This window comes from Cricetulus griseus, chromosome 3 (assembly GCF_003668045.3).
Source record: "Cricetulus griseus strain 17A/GY chromosome 3, alternate assembly CriGri-PICRH-1.0, whole genome shotgun sequence".
Lineage (NCBI taxonomy): Eukaryota > Metazoa > Chordata > Mammalia > Rodentia > Cricetidae > Cricetulus > Cricetulus griseus.
Window position 1 is genome coordinate 259,791,714 of NC_048596.1, and position 22,037 is coordinate 259,813,750.

At 40.6% G+C, this 22,037-nt stretch overlaps 1 protein-coding gene across 1 annotated transcript in view; it reads right to left on the minus strand.

Moving 5' to 3' along the window:
• Positions 1-22,037, minus strand: part of Ofcc1 (orofacial cleft 1 candidate 1) — a 314,659-nt gene that overhangs the window by 125,558 nt on the left and 167,064 nt on the right. Inside the window, exons 14-15 of the mRNA XM_035441726.1 lie at positions 21,124-21,206; positions 13,681-13,796 (exon numbers count right to left, since the gene is read on the minus strand). Coding sequence (XP_035297617.1) covers positions 13,681-13,796; positions 21,124-21,206 — 199 coding nt within the window. The remainder of the gene's footprint in view (positions 1-13,680; positions 13,797-21,123; positions 21,207-22,037) is intronic.

The following is a 22,037-nucleotide window of genomic DNA, read 5'->3' on the forward strand; positions in this document are numbered from 1 at the left end:
GGCACTAAGGTATGAATCAAGAATACAGTGAGGGAATAGTGAAATTTTGGTGAAATAGTCTGGTGAATAATTGGTCTAAATAGTGTTTAAAAGGTTATATCTGAGATGAGCAGATGCATAGATAAAATATGATATACACAATTAATGGCAGAGCAATGGTTTGTTTTTATATGAGGTTTTAGTGAGCAAGACTGATACTCATCATCTAAAAACTAAGACCATAGATTTTCATGTTCAGAACTTTCAACTATCAAAGTGTCTCAAGATGACCTGGATGGTTCTAATAAATAGTAAGTGAGACAAGTTGGAGAGTGTTCACACTGATACATTGTACAGAATACAAAATACAAGTGTTCACACTGACATAGACTATGTATGACAGTTGAGCAGAAGCGTCAATGCCTCTCAAGTTTTAGGTGGTGAGGACTATGGCAGAATGGAAGGGCGAGAGACCAGGTAAAATGTCATACATACTTATAGTGCATCCTTGAAAACATCCTGTGAAATTCATGCAAAAAACACTTAGAATAAGAAGCTTCTAAAACTTAGATAACCTCAGCTTTATTGTTTGTCCTTATAATTACATAAGATTTCAGTTGCTAACCTATAGATAAATTTAAGGTAGTTGAACATCTGTCTCCATAAAGGGAGCATGGAGTTACCTTGATTTCCTGTCCACTCAGCACTCTTCACTATGATTCAATAGGTAAAAGTACCATCTATGTATATCTTAGATGTGTTTATGTGTTATTCACACACTTAAAACCCTTAAGTTTGCACTGGTTCTAGAGAGATGAGGGAGTAACTTGTGTGTGCTGAAAACACCCATTGAATTAATGATTCTGAAATCATATAAGCTATTGCCATATTACGATTTGAGTAAGACAAAATCCGAAGCAGCTTAGGTAACATAAAATACCAAATAATCATGAATGTTAGTGGACTGTGAAATGAATGACCACCTACCGTCACCGATGAAGCTGGCCCAAGACTCTCCAGTTTATTAAAGAAGGCATAAAGTATATGAGAGTGAAAGAATTTACAATGCTTGAAGCTCCAAATACATCCACTCAATTGTTTTCTTGATGCTGTTTACAAACTATTACAACAGTACATTATCTGTTTTACTGGTCATTTGAGTTTTTGCATCAAATAAATCCCTACATTGCTCAGTGCCCAGCTTTGCCCTTTCATCATTTAAATCATGCAGCTTGAGTTTGGACGGACCCAAACTGAAGTTCCAGGATATTTAAATCTTATCACTGATGCCATGTTAGGTTTCCAGACAGTTGGCTAAATTAATTCTGTTCACCTCATTCTCCATCTTCCCAACTGAATCGCTGTGGTGTCTATAGAAAAGAGTGTCCTGAAACACACTGTGTTCATTTTCCAAGACATATTAGACTAAAAAACAACTGTTGACACACTGTTTTAGTGAGTCCTGGAGAAAATTGCTGTCATTGCTATGTTATGTATCCAGAAGATGGGACACAACACAAACCTGCCAAATCCTGAATGGCGGTGTGAGCATTGTATGTAAGCACACACAGCACAAGGAACACATTTATGTAGACTCATTGCCTCAACAACATGCACTCTAGTTACTAGTAACTAAGTGCTCATCTGAGAATTTTGAACAACAATTTTTTTCATTATCTCATGTATCAGAACTTCTAAACAGTGAAAGGAGTTGAAAAATACAAGCTCAATTCAACAGGGTTCTGGGTTTATCACTCTCCTATCTCTGATCACTCATATTGAATGATAGGCTTCAATCCACCACATTCAAAAGATAAAGATATAGCATCTGTGATAAGAAATATGAAAGAGAGGCCATTGTGATGGGTCACTAAGCCTGAAGTCCTGAGTTCAATCCTGAACCATGACAGAGAGGAAAGAGAGAGAGAGAGAGAGAGAGAGAGAGAGAGAGACAGAGACAGAGACAGAGACAGAGACAGAGACAGAGAGACAGACAGAGACAGACACAGAGACAGAGACAGAGACAGAGACAGAGACAGAGAGAAAGAGAGAGCGCGTCTCCCATTGGTTGTTTTCTAACCTTCACACACATGTCATCCCATTTTAGCCATAAAAATGCATATTTGCATAAGTACACAAATAAATAAATAAAGTTTTAAAGTCTTGCAAGCAAATAAAAATAAATAAATATGGAAATAAGGTTGATGCTAAGGACCAACCTAGAGTGTATAACTCTTGCGTTTAAACATGAAGGAAATCAGAGAGACCAAAACTTTGTGTCCTAGAGGGTATCACTAGCAACTAAATTCCATGTTCTTGCACTGTTTATATGGAATCAGACAAGGGCAAAAGTGCTATGATTTCTCTTATCAATCTAGCTTTCTTGAGGACTATGGGGTCTAAGAAGAGAGGCCATTTATCAGAGCCATTATAGCTTTAAATATTATAGCAATAATGATCAGGGACACATCTTGTTAGGAAATATCTTTTCAGTAAGTTTCTTAAAATTCAATGGCATGGCAGAAAATAGGCATGCAACTTAGCTTCCAAAGAGGAAGGAAGTGGCTCATAAAAGTGGAATTGAAATGCACCTGAAAAAAAAGAGAGAAGATGCAGGTAGATGAGGGGATATTATTTTTTATGATCTAACAAATGAAGCTTGCCTGAAGATAGGAGTGCAAAGCAAGCCACACTAGTCAGCCATAGAGGCCAGGTAGTGGTGGTACACACCTTTAATTCCAGCAGCCACACTAGTTAGTCATAAAAGCCAGGAAGTGGTGTTACATACCTTTAGTTCCAGCACTCAGATGACAGAGGCAGATAGATCACTGTTAATTCAAGGCCACTCTGAGCTAAATAAAGTTGATCCAGTCTAAAGAAGAAGCAGAACTCAGACAAAGTTGATCTCAGCACTGGGGATCCCACACCTTTAATCCCAGCACTAGAGAAGAATATAAGGCAGGAGGAGACAGGAGCTCAGTGCAGTCTGAGGTTTGGTGAGGACAGATGAATTTGGAGATGCAGTCAGAGGACAGGAATCCCCTTTTGGTCTGAGGTAGAGGTAAGAACTAGCGGCTGACTGCTTTGATCCTCTAATATTTCAGCTTTAACCCCAATATCTGTCTCTGGGTTTTTATTAATACCAGTTAGAATTCATGCTACATCTAAATGAGTGGAGAGACAGACTATGATCATATAACCAAAGCACCAAGAAAGAAGAGTGACGCTGAAGGGCATTCTAAGAGGAGCTGGGAAGTTCATGGACCATGCTTGGACCATCAGAGACCAACAAGGGCATTTCAGCCTCAAGTCTGCACATAGGACAAAAAGGCAGACTAGACTGCAATCTTCCACATGGAATGGTCAATTCTAGAATCTGTAGAGAAATAGTCATGCCAACTAAAAAAGCAGTAGCCTACTCATACTAACTTCCTAGAGTGGATCAGACAGATCCCATAAGATGCCAAGAAAAACCCCTGTGAGTCTTGGTTCTCACAATACATACTGTCTGTGGTTCCCTCCACTGACATGAGGGTGGGACCTCTTACAGACTTCTGGTTAGTGGCAAACGGAAAAGGCGGAGGCAATTTGTAGAAATAATTAGAGTATAGTTCACCCTAATTCTTTTGTGACTGGACAGCGCACAAGGGACCACCAGTTTCCTTTCTACATTCTCTTTTACTCCATCCTCTGTATCCTTTACAAAAGATTACTCACTTTGGTTTTTGGTGTCTATGGGTTTTGTTGTTGTTGTTGTTTGTAGTTGAAAGTTTCTGCCCTGCCTGACCCCACAGCCCTCTAGTTCTAAATAAACACACAAAGGCTTGTATTAATTATACTGTTTGGCCAATGGCTCAGGATTCTTATTGGCTAGCTCTCTCATAATTATTAACCCATTTCTATTAATCTGTGTATATCCATGTTGTCTTGGCTTACTGGTGATGCCCAGGTCTCTTGCTTCCTCGACAGCTACATGGTGTCTCCTTGACACTGCCTACTACCTTTCTCCATCCCTGTTTGGATTTCCTGCCTGGCTAAATCCTGCTTGTCCATTGGCTGAAACAGCTTATTCATCAACCAACAAGAGAAACATATATTCCCAACATACAGAAGGACATCCCTCATCAGTTATTGTTGGGAGGGGAATGAGAAAGAAGATGGAAAATCTCCTTCCTGACAGCATTTGAGAGAATTGACCCACCTGAGGTGAGACTCCCCGCTGTAGCACCTAGAATAATGGATTGTACAGAAGAAGCCCACATCATGTGGAACAGCAGTTGGCCTGCTAGAAGCTGTGGGCAGCATCCCAGCCACAGCCAGAAAAATGCTGGGGCTCCCTGCCACACAGCTGCAAATAATAAAACTCACTCAGAATCTGAATGAGGGTGGGGGGGATTCCTCCTTACTTAATCCTCCAAATGAAAGCACAGCCAAAACCTCATGCACACTTTTCAGAGACCCTGGCAGAGACCAGCTGAGCTGTGCTGAGCAACTGCACCCACAGAAATGAGGAGTTTAAAACTATGTGTCTGCCATGCAGCTGAATGAACCAACAGAAGAAGAATACAGTACGTGTCTGTCTTCCACCACTAACATTCTACATGCCAATGGAAGGCCTTTTGGTTATTAGCAAAATATTTAGCTTATTTTAAAAAACAAACAAAGTATCACTATTTCAATACCTTAAATATAGAGAAGAAAACAGAAGGTAGTAGAAAGCAGAGAGGTGGGAAGAATTCTGGCTAGTAATAATAGCTGGCACTTACAGCACTTACTGAACACTTACTATGTACTATCACTATCTATGCTCTAAGATGCGGAAGTCAGAACCCAAATCCTTATGTATGGTAAGCATTTTCTATACTATGGAGATACACATCCAGCCCCAGTTCCCTATTTAAAGTACATATTCGAATTTACTAAAAAAAAAAAATAGATGTGTACTACTATCTACTGATAAATTAGGGCAAAACAAGCTGGAGAGATTTCATGGTTTTGCATACTCCTGATTTACCTAGTTGAATCCATAGCATGAATTAGCCTGAGCTAAGAGATAATGCTCACAGAGCCTGTACTATTAGGCAGTAAGATTGATACCTCCAGATAAATATATAGCCACACATAACCCACATCTTAAAAGATGAAAACATCAGTCAAAACAGCATTGGTGGCACACACCTCTAATCCCAGCACTCAGAAGGCAGAGGTAGGTAGATTTCTGTGAGTTTAGGCCAGTCTGTTCTACAGAGAGACTTCTAGGACAGGCTCCAAAGCTACAGAGAAACCCTGTCTCACCCCTCTCTGAAAAAAGAAAGAAAAACATCAGTCAATACATACCTACCTGCACAAGGCTCATGAATCAATACACCAGGAATGCGCCTCCAGAGTTTGTTTTGTTTTGTTGTTGTTTATTTTCCACTGTGTTGCTGTGTGCTCAACCTAGAACACCCCCCCCCCAAGTATGCAAGTCAAGTGCTCCACCACTTCTCTTGCTCTCTGGAGGTCTATATTTTGCTTTTTTTCTTGTCAACATGGTTTCACTAAATTATTCAGGCTGGGGTATTTTATCATTTATTTTTATTTTAAAACAATCTTTTTTTCATTTTATATATCAATGTCAGTTCCCACTCCCTCCTCTCCTCCCATTCTAGGCACCTTCCCCCCACTGCACCCCATCCACCCCTGAGAGAGGGTAAGGCTTCCCATAAGGCGTCTAGCACATCTTTTTGAGGCAGGACCAAGGCCTTCCCTGGCATATCTAGGTTGAACAAGGCTCCAAAAAGCCAGTTCAAGCACGAGGGTCAAATCCTGGTCCCACTGCCAGTGGCCCTATAGACTATCCAAGCCACACAACTGTCACCCACATTCAGAGGGCCTAGTTTAGTCCTATGTAGGTTCTGTTGCTGTCAGAGTTAGTGAGCTCCCACTAGCTCAGGTCATCTGTTTCTGTGGGTATCCCCAGAATGGTCTCCACCCCCCTGCTCATATGATCACTCCCTCTGTTACACAGGACTCTGAGAGCTCAGCCCAGTGCTTAGCTGTGGATCTCTACATCTGCTTCCATCAGTTGCTGGATGAAGATTCTATGATGATAATTAAGGTAGTCATCAATCTGATTACAGGGGAAGGCCAGTTCAGGTACCCTCTCCACTAATGCTTAGGGTCTTAGCTGGGGGTCATCCTTGTGGATTCCTGGGAATTTCCTTAGTAACAGGTTTCCTAAAATTAAGTTGGTTCTTAATGAACTCTATAAATTGAGCTTCAGATTTCTCTGGCTCTTTACAAGTCTATGCCACCAAGCCCACCTGTATGGCTATTTTGTTCTGAGGAACCATTCTAAACCTGGTATAGATAAATTTCTCTTCTGCACAGCTTCATTCCTCCCATGCTATCTGGTGGACGTGAATAGATGATATTTCAGAAACATACAGAACCTAAAGTATCTCTGAGGGAGGTGACAAAGTACAGTGGAAAAAATACCAGACAGTGGCACACCAAAATCAGGTCAGTATTGATAGATACAGTGCCTAATCTCTTGGGACATATGTTATACTCTGATACGTAGCAAGAATATGTAATCCTAGACACTTGGGAATGTGGGGCAAGAGACAGCAAGTTCAAGGCCAGCCTGAGCAATTTTGTTAAACCTGGTCTCAAAATAGAAAGTAAAAAAAAAATGGGCTGGGGTATAATTCAGTGTTAAAACATTTTCCTGGGCTGTATTAGTTCAGTTTATGAGTTCATTTCCAAGTTAAAACTAATTACAAGACAGTTGTGAGCACAAATGAGGTGGGGGGTGAATTCGAAAGATTTACAATGTGTAGAGTGTGCCTGAGTGGTTGTGATTAGTCTATTGCCACAGGTGTGAAAATACAGTGTTCCTTTCAGTGAACCATACAGCAAAAGAAAAGAGAGAGAGAAAGCTACTTAGTACAAGAATTGTGTGTTTAAAATGCACTTGAAAAGTAAGGGAATAACACTACTTTCTACCCACTTTAGACTGCATTATTCTCCTTACACTATGGACATGTGTTGAACCATCTGGGGTTCTTTGGAGACAACACTGCCAGTTTCTGACCTGATAGGTCTCACAATATGTTTAACAGCCAAAAAGACAACTTGTCTTTTGAGGTGATCATAATGACTCAGACAATTCTGTTTGCTGAGATTACAGATGTGGCTCTATTTAACCTGTAGGAATGATCACAGGCACATCACGAGTGACTTTTCCAAAAGGCAACATTAATTTTCAAGTGTTTAGATTGCCAAGACAAGGATTTCTCTCCAACGTACAATTCATCAACCTCCTTACTCACTGTAAAATCAATCTGCTCTGCTTGTATGACATAAACAAGTCATTTCTCAAGAATGAGACAGACCATATGTGAAGGTGTTTTACAGAAGCACAAGGGGGAATACGCCAATCGGAGACGCATCTGCATTCTATTTCAATGTCAAATCACATGTGTGTTATAAAAAGGAAAGTGTATCACACGCATTAACGATAGCTTTTCTGCAGAGTTCACCCACACCTCCCCGTAAGCAACACACCCAGGGCAGCCACGGAAGCTCTTAAAGAGAACATATGGATCTCAAAGTGCACATGACAGCCAGCAACGTGTGCCTTTTGCAAACATCTAGGCATCTGCCCCTTGCTTCCATGACATAAGGAAACTTGCATTGATCCATTAGATGGACGTTATCAGAAATCAGCACTTTCTTATCAATGCATTGATAAATATCAGAGCCTTATGCAACCATGAGAAAACAGGAAACTCTAAAAGGAGCGGTATTGTTCTCAAGAGGGCTTGTTCTGTACAATTGAGATGGATTGACAGGGAAAGGAAGTGGGATCCAGCTCACTTCCAGCATTAAGCAGCTCTATGACCTCAGGCAAGCCACTGTACTTCGACAGGTCCCAGCGTTATGCAACTTGTATGAACTGACAGGACTGAACTAAGTCATCCCCCAGATCCCTTCCTGCTCTGAATGTGTGAGTCTCCTGCTGCTTAGCCGCCTCATTGCATTTGAATAGTAATGGAATCCTTTTAAGGTTGTCTCCTGACTGGAACCTTCTCCCCAGTTGGAAGTTAGCTACTTTGGAAAACTATGTTAGCTTCCCTAAGCCACCCGAGTGGGATCAGCTGCTTTCTAGCACTCATTAGTGGAGCTTCCAGAGGTGCTTAACACACACCCTGGCTTCCTTGTTCAGAGAAATCACTGCACAAAGATTAAGGTGCTTCATTAGGAAGCCCAGAACCCAATTCACCCTGCAGGCGATGGGACTTCATGGCTGTGTTTAAACGGCCAAATGAGTGGTTATTTATGTAATTAACTGAATGGACATTATAAGTGTTCTCCCCAAAGTCCCTGATTTCACAGGAAAAAAAATTAAATGAAAGCTTCCCAGTGGACAATGTCTTTTTTGACCTAAAATAAAACAGGACTCTTCCTTTGCCGAAGGGGATATGTTCTAAGATAACCACCACCAGTGGATGCCTGAAGCCAGGGATGAGACCAAACTCTGCCCATTATGATTTCCTGTGCATACTTCTCCTTGGCCAAGTTAAATGTATACATCAAGTACAGTGAGGTATTGAAAACTGTCTAATAACAAAAGGAGAACAATTACAGCAAAATATTGTAGAACAGATATGTGGAGAAATTCTCACTCTCTGAATATCTTATTAAATTGTAATCTCATCCTTCTTGTGAAAATGTCAGATAATACAATGCCCACATGATGAGATGAGCAGAGGTGAGTGACAGGCACTGCACATAGTCCTAGGCTGCTGTGCAACAGACACCCTGTGGTCCTGTAACAGTCAATCTGCTAACTGACATGGCAAAGTAACTAAGGATGGGTGGCAATTTCAGCATGGAAACAACAGTCCAAGTCATGATCTATGGCTTGGGCTGGACACGTAGTGATGGCACAAGCTTCCATCATGCTACTCTAAATTGCACACAATTACAAACACATGCATTGTTTATTTATAGAAACTTGCATTAATATTTTTTGGACCATAGCTTCCTTCATCTAACTGCAACCATGGGAGGCAATGCAGAAGACAGGGGGATGCTTACATGTTTTTCTGTGTATTTGTATCATTTCACTCATGTCAACCCATATCTGTCCTCTACTTTCTGTCACTAACCTTCTCATTGGCCTTTATTCTTATATTATGGATGCCAACTAGACTTCAGCATAATAGTTGATGAAACATTCACATCTTTTAGTTTCAAGTCATTTATAATGGCAACGCTAAACAAGAACAAAAGTGTGGTCAGTGAAAGGGTTGCCAGCTCAAAACCTTGAGAAGAAGGAATTTCTAAGTAACAAAACAAAACCCCAGGTCAGAGTGTGGGAGCCTTCTTCAGATGGCCTGACAATCCCTCATCCAATCACAGTGGTAACATGAACATTGCATATGTCACCCAGCCTTGGCTATATAGGAATGGGGACGGAAAGGTCTGTTATCAGAAGGTGGGGACATTTCTCGACAGAAAGATGGCCAATAGAAGAATTAGTACCTACACTTCTCAGCCTTTTGACAAACAATAACTGTAGAAGAAACCCTAGCCCAGAATGCCTTCATGTTTCTAAAGAATTTTCTTCTGGAAATATCAGTATTTTTAGCATATTCCTCATATGTCAATTCCACAGATACTTATTAAATGCTTGCAGTTTGCAAAATCATGGGGGGGCTGATCTTTTCGAAATCTTACAGTATCTAGAATACAAATAAAGATGACCGAGGTATCTTACAAGTATATACATGAAGGAAAACATTAACATTATGTGGCACTGACCCTGTGCAGTGGAAGACAGTAAGGTGCAGATCCTGGGGGGATTGCCCCCAAGGATTTGTTCCTAAGATTCTAGGACTCTCAAGGCCATCTGAGGGGATAGCCAGCCACCAGAGTCTCTTCCACAGTCACAGGCAAATTATTGGCTAAAATAGTAAATTTCATGAAAATGACTGGCAGCTACAAATGAAATTTGCATTTGACTAACTAAAGTACCCCTATATTGAAAGGGGAAGGCAATGTGAGCCACACGCTACCCACTTGATGTCATATTGAGCTTTGAAGCCAGGTAGTGCAACATTCTTCATTAAATGCATTTTATGAGGATTTGAAGAGGATTTAGGCAAAGACTACACCAGCACATAATTTACTAGCTCTAATAAAAAAAAAATTAAGGCACTTGTTCAGATTGTATCTTCAGACCAGGAAAACCAAATTTATAGAGGTGTCAGCAGCCCCATCTCCTCAGGTTGGGTTAAAACAAAGTGTGCTGAGTAGCTAATGCTTTCATATTACCCTTCTAAAAACGGCAGCAATTTCTAGAGAAGAAAATTATTGGAAGCAAATTAATTGACGTAACAGCCAATGGGGTGAGAGGCTGAGAGAAAAATGTTCACTCATCTATCATTCTATTTGCTTGACAAACATGTACTGATCAGATTAAATTATAGAGCCAGTACTGTAGGTCTTGGTCCTGAAGACCCAGCTGTAAACAGCTGAGGGGCATATCTACCTGAGCAGAGATGAACAAATAAACAGAAAATATTATTTCAAATGTGATAAATATGTAAAAGAAACAGTGATAAGAATATATATATATATTCATATATATATATATATATATATATATATATATATATATATATTCCAGATTCAGGAGCAGACTCTACTTTTATGTATTATCACTAAGCATAGGCTGTCCTGGAATATAAAACTGATGGTGAGACCTGTCATACGTACTAACCATAGCACTAGGAAGTGGGTGAACATTCCAGATAAAGAAGGAACGAAGCACCAAAGCCCTCATGTCATCCAGTGCTTAGTGTGTCTGGCAAACAAAAACGGAAGACAGCTGTGGAAATGACAAATCATCTTGAAGAACCTCCGCCCTAGTATTAGTCAGTGTTTGGTCACTGGGACAAATCACCTGAGATAACCATCTTAATAGAGGAAAGGGTTGTCTGGGTTTACGGCTACAAAGCCTACAGTTCACACCTGTGTGGGGCTCTTGTTTTGAGACTCTGTCAGTGCAGGACATCACTACCGAGAATGGATCATGTGGTGGAGGCGCCTGACCTCAGCATGGCTGGGATCCAAAGAGACACAAGAAAGAGTCTTAGTCTCAACCTCTCCTTCAAAGGTATGCATGTGACTCGTGACTCATGACTTGCTACCACCCTACCTCTAGAGACCCACAGGCTTGGGACCAAGCTTTTAGCATAATAGTCCTCTCTTTTAACTTTCAGATGGGGCCTGCCTGTGAAACACTCCTGACAATAGTTTCCCTGATTAAGAATCTATGTCTTCCGGTCTTCATGTAGATTATCATTCAACTCTCCAACTCTCACCGTAACTAAAGGCCCACAGAGGAGAGTTATCAGATGTGCTTGAGAAAGAGAAAGCAGCTATCGAAGGGTTAAACACACTGTCTAAGCATCCACAGTGGTGGTAGAACTGGATTTCGCACTCATGGTGATGTATCTACAAAGCCAACATGTTTTTGCTTTGTAGGTTTTGCTCTAGAAACAACTCCTGACCTGGATGAGAGGGGCTTCCCACCTAGGACTCAGTAAAGCCGAATGAATTAGACCATGTCTCCAAGACAGCTGCAGTGTCTTCCTTGCCAACTTGCTCACTTGCAAAGGCACTCTTCCAATTCTTGCATCAGGAGGTATAGTCCTCACCCATTCTGGCTGGCCCTGTGACTTACTTTGAACAATGAGATAGTATTTTTAATTATTTACCCACACCTCACTCATCATGGTCCATGAAGTAAAACAAACCTTTCTCCCTATCTCTTCTGTCAGATATTTTCTCACAGCCAAAGGAAAAGAGCCAAATGCTGAAAAGTGGTGCCAACAGGTGGGATTATTGCAAGGGAACATCTGACATGTCTTCTGTAAGCTTTTGGACTTGGTATGGAGGGCAAATGCGGAAGAGTTGAGATCTGTAGGCTGGGGAAGCACCAGGGCTCTGAGAGCTGAGCTTAAGGCACTATTTTGGTAAAAGTGTGGAAGACTAGAATGTTGGCCAAAAATAGACAGTAAAGATTGTACTCACAGGGTTTCAGATAGGAAAAGGACTTCAGGTTCATGCTACAGTCTGGCAAAGACTCTAGCTATGCTCTGCCCTAGTTTGGACATTTGAATGAGGCTAAATTAAAAGATAATAGACTAATGTATAGGCCAGAGGAAATTTCAAAGAAGCATAACACCCAGCATGTGACAGGGTTACTGCTTTCCGTTTTCAACTAAATTTACAGTGAGCACAAAGCAGCTCAGAAGCATGTGTTTGTGTTCTGAGTAGTTCAGATGAGAAAGGAGCAAAAGTGAAATTAAAATTACATAAAAAGCAAATGTAGGCATCGCCTCTGTAACTCCTAGAAACTAACATCATCAAGCAGAAACTGATGTTTAGTACTGGGACCAGAGAAAAGGTAATTTGAAGCCAAGTCCATGCTCACCCAAGGTTCCAGTGTGTAAAACTGGAAACTCACTTAAAAGGTTTCTTTTTAAAACAAAGGGAAGGAGAGCTATGGGGGTATGCTATTCAAACAGGGCCACTTGCTCCAAATTCAGCTATTTCTTTAGATCCTAATGTAGCCACCCCAGGGGGTCCTGTCAGCAGAACACTAGATTTTTCAGGCACGCTGATACAAGTTGTATGGTAACTAGGGCTTGTACAAAGGCTGCAGGAAGGAAAAATAAGAGTGAACCTACATAGGTGAAGCCCAACACTCACTACTATAGCACAGACACTGCAATGGGAATTAGTGTCTCTATACAGAAAACAATGTACTCTTAAACCTGAAGACCATAGTCCTGCTGCTTTTAGAAGTCATGGGTAACTGTGTTTTTGCCTTGAAAGTCAAATGAATGCCAGCAAGAACATGTGACTAGATAATGAGATTTGAGTTAATGTCATGACCCCAAGCCAGCAGCTCTGAGAGGAAGAGTGAGTGTAAACTTTGATAAATAAACCATAGGGCAGATCAATTGTCCAATGGGAAAGCCATTCCAGGAAACTACCTTGAGGTGAGCAGAGAAGCAATAGTGGGGACAGATGACCTTGATTGGCTCTCCTGTTTCTTTCTTCTTCCCAAGCTTGCTGTCTCTGTCACACCACCATGGTTATTAGATGAAAGGCCAGTCTGTGTTCACTCCCTCTAGAGACTCCACCCCTAACACATTCCTGCCTTGTTTTATGTGTTTACACATGTTTCTACAAATACAACCACAAGCAGGAGAAGAGTAATAAATAACAATAACAGTTATGGCTTCCTGGATCATAAGTGAACTGAGGCTTTCAATGTATACACCCAATCACATCCCAGGTCATCCCAGTTTTGGCTACCACCAAACTACCACCATTTCCTTATTGCAGGCTCCTCTTCAAGATGTAACTCCAACTTTCTCAGGGATCTTGTTTTCATCTCTTCTGTGTGGCACTTTGTGGGTTTTTTTTTTTTTTTTACCTAAATCATAACATACTAGTGTCCATATCCATATCTATCATTGGACTGTGAGCATCTCTTGGCTAGGGTAGATATGTTATAGTCTACAATGAACGCATAAGCAATTTTGTCCACTAAATAAATAAAATAAGGCAAAGAGATTTGTCGGAGTCAATGACTTTAAATCAAAAGATAAAAATGTAGAATAAGTCACCCACCAAACTGAAAGTCGATGTTTCTCCAATTCCTCCAGGTAAGACATATCCCCTGAATAATCTTCAGGCTCTCCTGGTCTCCACACAGTAGATCTATTCTTCACAGAATGATCTCCCTCCTTAGGAGAATCCATCATCGGAAAAAATTAAAGAGAGAGAAGTATTTTATTAATAGTGGATGACATGTTCACCTAGCTTAGGGAGTGTTTTCTCCAGGATGACCTGTGGAATCACCAATTAGAAAGCAAGTCAGTGATACGTCTTACACTGTCCATACTTGATATCCTCTTACCAAAAGCATGGAGCACTCACTGTGTTGAAGCACACTGAATGGCATCTGTAATTGGTGTCATGGATGACAACTACACGCCAAACTAACCATGATCACAATATCACACTCAATCAGGATTTGGGTTCTAAGTTAAACCCTATATCAGCTCTTCGAAAGAGAGGTTTGAAAGATTTCCATAGCCAGTCTGTAGAAAAGAAAAGGAGGTATCTGGGTTTCAAGAACAGGAAAGGAGTACTTGAGTTCATAGGATTCCATCCACTTCTGCTCTACACTTCAGCCGGCCATTGCATACTAGCTTTGCCTCCATTAACCTGTGAGTCCTATAACCAATGACCCTCATAACTTTAAGCTCAGTACCTATACAGTGTCTGTGAAGTTAATTTATTGGAATTTGAAAGAATCGTGCAGCCTGATGCTGGGTCTGGAGACCTGTCATTCAACCCAGGAGTCCTGCCATGGTAGAAAGTAAAGTAGGGAACAGTTAACCCAGCAGGAAGACAAGGGTCTTACCCATCTACCAAATTACCCCATTTACTTGTTTTGTGAACAGGAGTCTCCTAGAAGATTTTAGTACAAATGCTAGTTACAAAAGGTAGTTAGAAGAGCATGAGCCTAGAGCAGAAGAGCCCTGGGTGTTGCATTTAGAACAGTTGCCTTAAAACCCTTTGTCTTCCTCCACATGCTTTCGATTGTCATTTGTTAGAGGCCAGTTTCTTGAAATTCCTTGATCTCAGCTGATCCAAGTGTCAGCATAACTCAAGAGTTTATTTTGCAATTGCAAAGTTCAGCATGGGGTTAGCAGGTTGCAGTAACCAGGAAAACTGTAGAAACCAGGTGGAGTCAATGTGTCATCAAATCCCTAGTGAACCCAACAGGGCTTATTTCTTTTATATGGAACTGATTGGTTTGATTACTTTAAGAACAAAATCCAGTTATGACAGCCATGAATTTGAAATACTTTTTATTGTGGTCCTTTTTATCTCCCTTAGTCTTTAGAGCTCTTAAAACAATAAAAATATTTCTGATCAGATTATTCACACTGGTGTTCTTAATTACCCCATTCCTGAGGAAATTGAAGAGTGTCAAAATGCTTGAGAAAAACATGAGAGTTTTGAATTGTCCCATATGTCTTTGTAGCCATTTAAATTATAGGTTAATCCCACTTCTTTATGAGTTTCTTGTTTTAGTCTATCTTCCTAGATAGAAAATTGAAATAAATGGGGCCTGGAGAGATGACTTGGTGGTTAAGAGCACTGACTGTTCTTCAAGAGGACCTGGATTTGATTCCCAGCTTCCACATGGCAGCTAAGTATCTGTGACCCTAGTCCTAAGGTATCCCAGGGTATCAGGCACACACATAATGCAAAGACATACATGCAGGAAGCACCCATACATGTAAAGTTAATAAATAAAAATAAAAGAAACCTGAAAGGGATGCTAAGATCTAATCTCAGTTTGGCTTATCCACTCACCACCTTTACATACAGAAATATAGGTGTTTTATGCTAGGGACTATTGCATTGCTTTCTATTTGGTTAATCTGTGCATATCTGTCCTGTTTCCTCAACTAAACTTCTGACAAAAGTGGCATGCAGTATATGTCTCATTGTGTCTTTTACAGAACCTAGCATGATAGTAAGAACACACTATATGCTCAAGAAACAGTTACTAGGTCATGTCACTCACACTGCAACTAGCAATAATGAACATTGCCTCCAGCTTTTAAGTCATAAAGAAAGATATGAATAAATTCCAAAGCTCAAAAAAGTTTCCCAAACCTTTATATTTTCTTTAAAGTATAAATATTTAAATCTAGACACTAAAAATACTTGAAATTGATTTTTGAAAAATATGAAATAATGGAAACTCATTCATGGCCAAAGCAATAAGCCTCCCCACAAACAAGAACACAAAGAATTTCTATTCTTAAAAAAACATGAACAAGGTGAACATGTGCAGAGGAACCCCAGTTGAGAACTGGGGTCTGTTTGCCAGCTCCTCACATCTAATACTCTCAGGTGTCCACTAAGCACAAATTTTTCTCTTGCCTCTATGGCTGATAAACAAGGCTTCAATTACAGTAGTGTCAACTCTTTAATGACAGAGGAAGTACTCTGGGCCATTCTAGATTTAAGTTCTGTCTGATCTGTGACTTAGGAAACCTGGGGGTTGGTTTTTCTAAACTTGTACTTTAGAAACATTACTATCTATACTTTAGAAATCAGTAATGCAAATGTGTTCTGGAATACTGCAGTATAGATATTATATGTGTGGGTATTCATATCCTGACCCACTACAGAAATAAAAAGCAAATACCTGAAGACAGATTTCTGAACCTGATTTCACATTGATGGACTAAATATTTGGTTGAAGAGGCTTGCTATTCATAACCAGCATTGGTTAGGAAGGACTGAGAGACCTCTCTCCCACGTGTAGTTTAAAGGGAGCCGCAGATGTCTTGAGAGGTCTTAGAAACCTAAACACATAATGCTAGGGCTGTAGTGAGAGACTCAGCACACTAACATCAGAAGATACACATATCATGCTTATTGAAACTGATGGACAAGGCTGATGAACAGAAGGCTTTTAGTCTTAAAAGTAGAGACACTATTTGTCTTACACAGATCAGATCTTATTTAATGAAAGTCAACTCAGACTTACATATAATTATATGTGGAACACACCTATTATGACTTTCTTTGTAAACAGAAATCATAAAGGTAAGACTGCATATATAAAATGATAAATATATCTTAAACAGTAAAAATCACACTGCATACTTATATTTTAGATATTGTATCATACATTTGATTATGTATAATGTTAAGATGATAATATACAATTTTAGATTTATGTAATTCTTCTTAGGAGAAGGTACTAGACCTCCAATGTTTCATCCATGTATTTTATTTTATTTTTAATTATGTCTAGGTGTGTGTGTCTGCATATGAGTATATGCACATCTGAGTGCAGATGTTCATGGAGAACAGAGTTGTCGTATCCCTGGAGCTGCAGTGACAGGCGGCTGTAACCACCTGGCACAGGTGCTGGGAATGGAACTTAGATCTCTTGCAAAAGTAGTATGCACTCTTGACCCTTGAGTCATCTCTCCAGCTCCTCAGATGTTTTATGATATTGATGTAAACAGAATCTGCACAGTATGTTATGTAGCATAAGTGGCCAAGTGGGCATTTAGCCCCTTTTCTGGTACATTTATCGTAGGAGTTGAGGAAGCTGTGTAAGAATACAAGGAAGAACTAGGTCCAAGGTCATCGGAGCTCATGACCTCTGTGTCTATTTGCATCTCCATAAAAAACAAAGTGCAGAGTTCCTGTATTCACGCTCAGATGTTTTTTGCTCCTTGATCACAGTTCCTTTCCTAAACCCCTTGACTCAACACAAGGGTGAGGACACAGGGATCCCAGTGGAGAAAGAGCTGAAGTTTCAGAGGCCAGGGACAAGGTGCAGGAGAGAAGCCTTGCTATGTCTGTAGAGTGAAACCCCACTCAGTAGCAGTCCAGCTTTGCCGACACCTTGCAGGGACTTTGAGCACGGTCTGTGGGAAGAGTGATCATCTGCACATCTGGCCAGATGATGAGCACAGGGATTGTTCTCATCAAAGAAGGTGGCCTCAGAAAACAGAAATGGTGTCTGAAGGCTGGCTGAATCCTGAGGATTACTGTTGCTTTTGAACTGCCCTGGGAAGATGAGAGAGAGCTGGGGAAACTTCAGTGCCAGCAAGAGCAACACTCAGCAGTTTTTGTAAGATGGCAGGAGAAGATTTGACTCTAAGAAGCCTGAGTTAAAAAGATCACAGAATTGCAAGCCATGGATAACAACAAATGCCAGGTGTGCACAGGAATCAAAGCAAATTAACATGACTTGCTGTTGTTTCTGTCATTGCTACTATTACCACCAAAAAATTACAGTAAACATAGATTCAAATTGTCAACCTAAGTCTTAAAACAATACACTTCGAACACTGCTTGTCCTTTTCAAATCCACACCCATGTGTCAGTCAAAGACATTACAGGAGAGACAAGTGATCTCAGGCTGCACAGTTCAGGCTTAAACTTGACAGACTTCTTCCAAAACCAATTCCACTGGGCTTCTTTCTGCCTCATGAAGGATAGCCAGCACCCCTGACTTTTCAGAACCACAAATTCCGATGGTTCTCTGGTCTTTGCTATTTGAAGAGCCAATACTTGCCTTCTAAAGTTCAGGGTGAGCCTAATTCCTCTACAGCCATTCAATGAGTACCCATTGTAGTTCCAGATCTATATGAAGATACAGACCTATGTAGGACTGACAGTTCATTGTGAAGAGAGTGTGGCTCTGTCTAGGAAGAGGGATATCTGTCCTTGTTTCCAACACTCAGCAGGTTGCCACTTGAGTGTGTTTCAAAGTCTGTCTTCACATAAGCTCTCTGACTACCGAAAGTGTTCCCATCATGCCCACACCACTTCTGGGTCTGATTCAGTGTTTAGACAAATGTACATGACCCCCAGGGAAGAACTTGCTGGCCCAAGCAAATGGCTGACAATTCATGGAATATAATTTCAGAAGTAAACTGATGCCAGCCATGATGCCACCACTGTGGTATAATCACAACTACTTAAGAGGTTGAGGGAGGAGGATTGCAAATTCCAAGGCTATCTGGTTAACTTAGGGAGACCTTGTCTCAAAACAAAATATAGAAAAGGACTGGAGGTAGAGCTAAACAGCACAGAGCTGAACAGCACAGTGCTTACCTGTGGGAGCAAGGCTCTAGCTTCTGTTCCTACTGTAGAAGGAACAAGGAGGAAGAGAGAGACAGGAAAGAGAAAAGAGAAAAGAGAAAAGGAAAAGAAGGAAGAAAAATGGGAAGAAGGAATAAAGGAAGAATGGGAGGGAGGGAGAAAGGGAGGGAAGGAGGGAGGAAGGGAGGGAGGAGAGGGGAAAACTGCTTAATTAAATATGCAAACTCAGAAAACACAGGGAAAATTTGGAATTCTTATACTGATTATATTTGTGGACATCTTTCCTTTCTCCCAGTTGCAAAGTTTATTGTTAGCATGAGAACCTCGGGAAAGGCGTTAAAAGGTTGATGTCAGAGCCATGCTGTCCTAGCAGGCCATAGACAAGTCCCCTCTGACAATTGTCCCCTGTTAAGATCACTCAAAGCTGGGGAGCAGGAAACACGTATCTCACTAAAAGGAGAAAGGGATACTCATCGTTTTTCCTAAGCATTATCAAATCAATACAAACAGGTTCTAGAGCCAGGCAGTCTTGGCTTCAGAGGCCAGCGCCAGTGCAGGTTTCTTGCTGCAGCAGTGTCATTCTGGATAATGCCCTTTCTTCATGTTTCCTTATCTGTAAACCAGGAATCATGATGAGGATGGCAGCTACGCATTTGTCATTATGAGAGTAAGAACTAAGAATCTTTGCTCTGTCTAGTGATGGCTGCAGTTGCTAGAGACTACTCCTGTCTATTGATTTCTCAGCCACTCTCCCAACCAAACAGACTGAAGTAGAAAAACTGCTACAATTTTAAATATTGAAATTGGCCATATGTACATTAAAATCTGCCATCTATATGACTAAATGGCGACCTGCTATTTATAGATGACAGAAAGCAAGGATGATGTTAAAGCTAGTCTTAAGAACAGGCCACAAGGCCGGAGTTGGTGGCTCACACCTTTAATCCCAGTACTTGGGAGGCAGAGTCAGGTGGATCTCTGTGAGTTCAAGGCTAGCCTGGTCTCCAGAGCAAGTGCCAGGATAGGCTCAAAAAAAAAAAAAAAAAAAAAAAAAAAAGAACAGGCCACAAAATTGTTTCAATAAATCTATCCCATAAAGCTTATCTTTTACACACTTTTTTGTTTTTCATTATTATTGTGTTTGTGTGTGTGTGTTATTGGTGGGAAAACACGTGCTAAGCTGCATATGTGGAGGTCTGAGAACAATTTTGCGAAGTCAGTTCTTTCTTTCCAAATTTATGTGGATTCTGGGGATTAAATCTAGATCACCAGTCTTGCATGACCAGAACTTTTGCCCATTGGACCACCTCACTGACCTCTCAGTCATGCCACTGTTAATGGGGTGAATATATTCTAAGATATGCACCAGCAGGCAATTTCAACATTGTGAGAAACTACATATATGCTGTCTTTCCTCCAACTAAGATGGCTATGTAATAGGTGATAATCAACTCTTACAGTGTGACCATTACACATTTGGACCACTGTTGATGGGAAGTTCCACTCCTGACTAGATTTAATTAGACATAAAAGTAGAGAATCAAGATCATCAAGATAACTCAGACAACTTTTGGACAAGCGACAAGACCAGGAAGGAATCTTTTTATTTGAATTTCCTCCTGCCTTCCCCTATCCTTATGCCCTTCCCCCATACCTCTCTCTGACCTTTACTCCTTAGGAAGATCACTTAAAGTAGTGATCTTCCTGACTCTGCCTTCCAAGGGCTGAGATTGCAGGCATATGCCACCACACCCAGGTACTTCAACTTTCTCACCAGCTTGCATTTACTGAATAATGGTTAAAATCACTCAGTTTATGTAAAAAATGAATTTTAGAAATGGTTATCTAAAAATTACATTCACAATACCAGTAAAGATATTTTGGTCAATATTTTTGAAACCCAGGATACCTAATTTAAATTAGTTTATTGAGTTGTTGGGTTTTTTATTTTGTTGTGGTTGTTCAGGTCTGGGAGTGCCACACAGTGATAGGTTAGTATGTATTTGATCCTGTGTTCCATATGACCCTGGCACTGTATACAATAAACAAATAAATAATAAAATATGAGATAGCTTCATACACACACTTACCAGCAGCTCTGATCAGGCCAAGTAAGTCCCTGAAACACAGCACAACCAACAAGTTTTCTAATTGTCTTCTCAAGACAGAATGTCACCCAGACAGATTAACTTAAACTAGACTTCCCAATAGCTCAGAGAAGTCTGATTCGGATGTAATAAAAATTTATTGGCTCTGTAGATTCATGAGACATTAGCCACTTTAGCATGTCCCATACTTCAAAACCTGCTTTGAAGAACAAATTACTTTCAACCTGGAAATATATTTTAAGAAATCAGAGCTAATAACCAGTGATTGCTGTTTTCATGGTCTTTCTGATAGCAGCCTTCCTCTTACCTTAGTGTGGAAGCCATGGACTTCTTTGAAGAGGCTGAGATCACAGTCCCTAGGGCAGCGATCAGTTTTATTAGAAATGTTCCCTAGAGTTAAAAACAGAAAGGTGGGAAAAACAGATTATAAAGATTTTCACTTCAGAGGCGATGTAATCTCACACCACCAATATATAAGAGCTTATATAGAGCCTTGCAAGTTGGGGCTAAAAGAGCCCTTTCAAGGGAGGTGCCACTCTGATCCATGTCCCTGCTTTAAGGCACTTACTGTATGAACTTAAAGTAGGGCTGGTCCGTAATTCACACGATGTGGGTTCACTTTACAAGGGCAGCTGTCTCAGAGCTGCCTCCCTACCAGCACCAGGGAGAATTCCCCAACATCAGGTACATCTCTGGGATTTCATTTCTAAGTCATCTCCTCTACACTGTTGGTGGATGGTCTACTATGAAATCCTAAGCTGGCAGTTGTCTTCCTGTACCCAGTGCATCTTCCCTGACCCACTTTTCTTGTATCTTAAATGACTCAGTCAGTGTGAAGGTTTCTGAGCCTTGATAGTATTGATATATTGGACTGGACAAGGCTTGACTGTGGGACTGTCTTAAGCTTTGCTAGTTGGATCCCTGGCTTCCACTCACTGAATTTTAAAAGTGCCCACCATATTCTCACCCCATCCCCTTCCATTTCGACAACCAAAGGTAAAACATTGCCAAAACATCTCCTGAGGGACAAACCATGGCTAGTTAAGAACACTGTTCTATACCACAAAGCCCTTGTAGACAATGTGTTTAGTTCATCTTTGTTTTTCTAAAAGTGTTTAGCAATGACTGGCATGGAGTACTTTTCCAGAAGATATTTCTTAAGCTAAAAACAAGTAATTATAAGTAAATAACAAAATTATCCCCAAAGCAGGTGTTAACTAC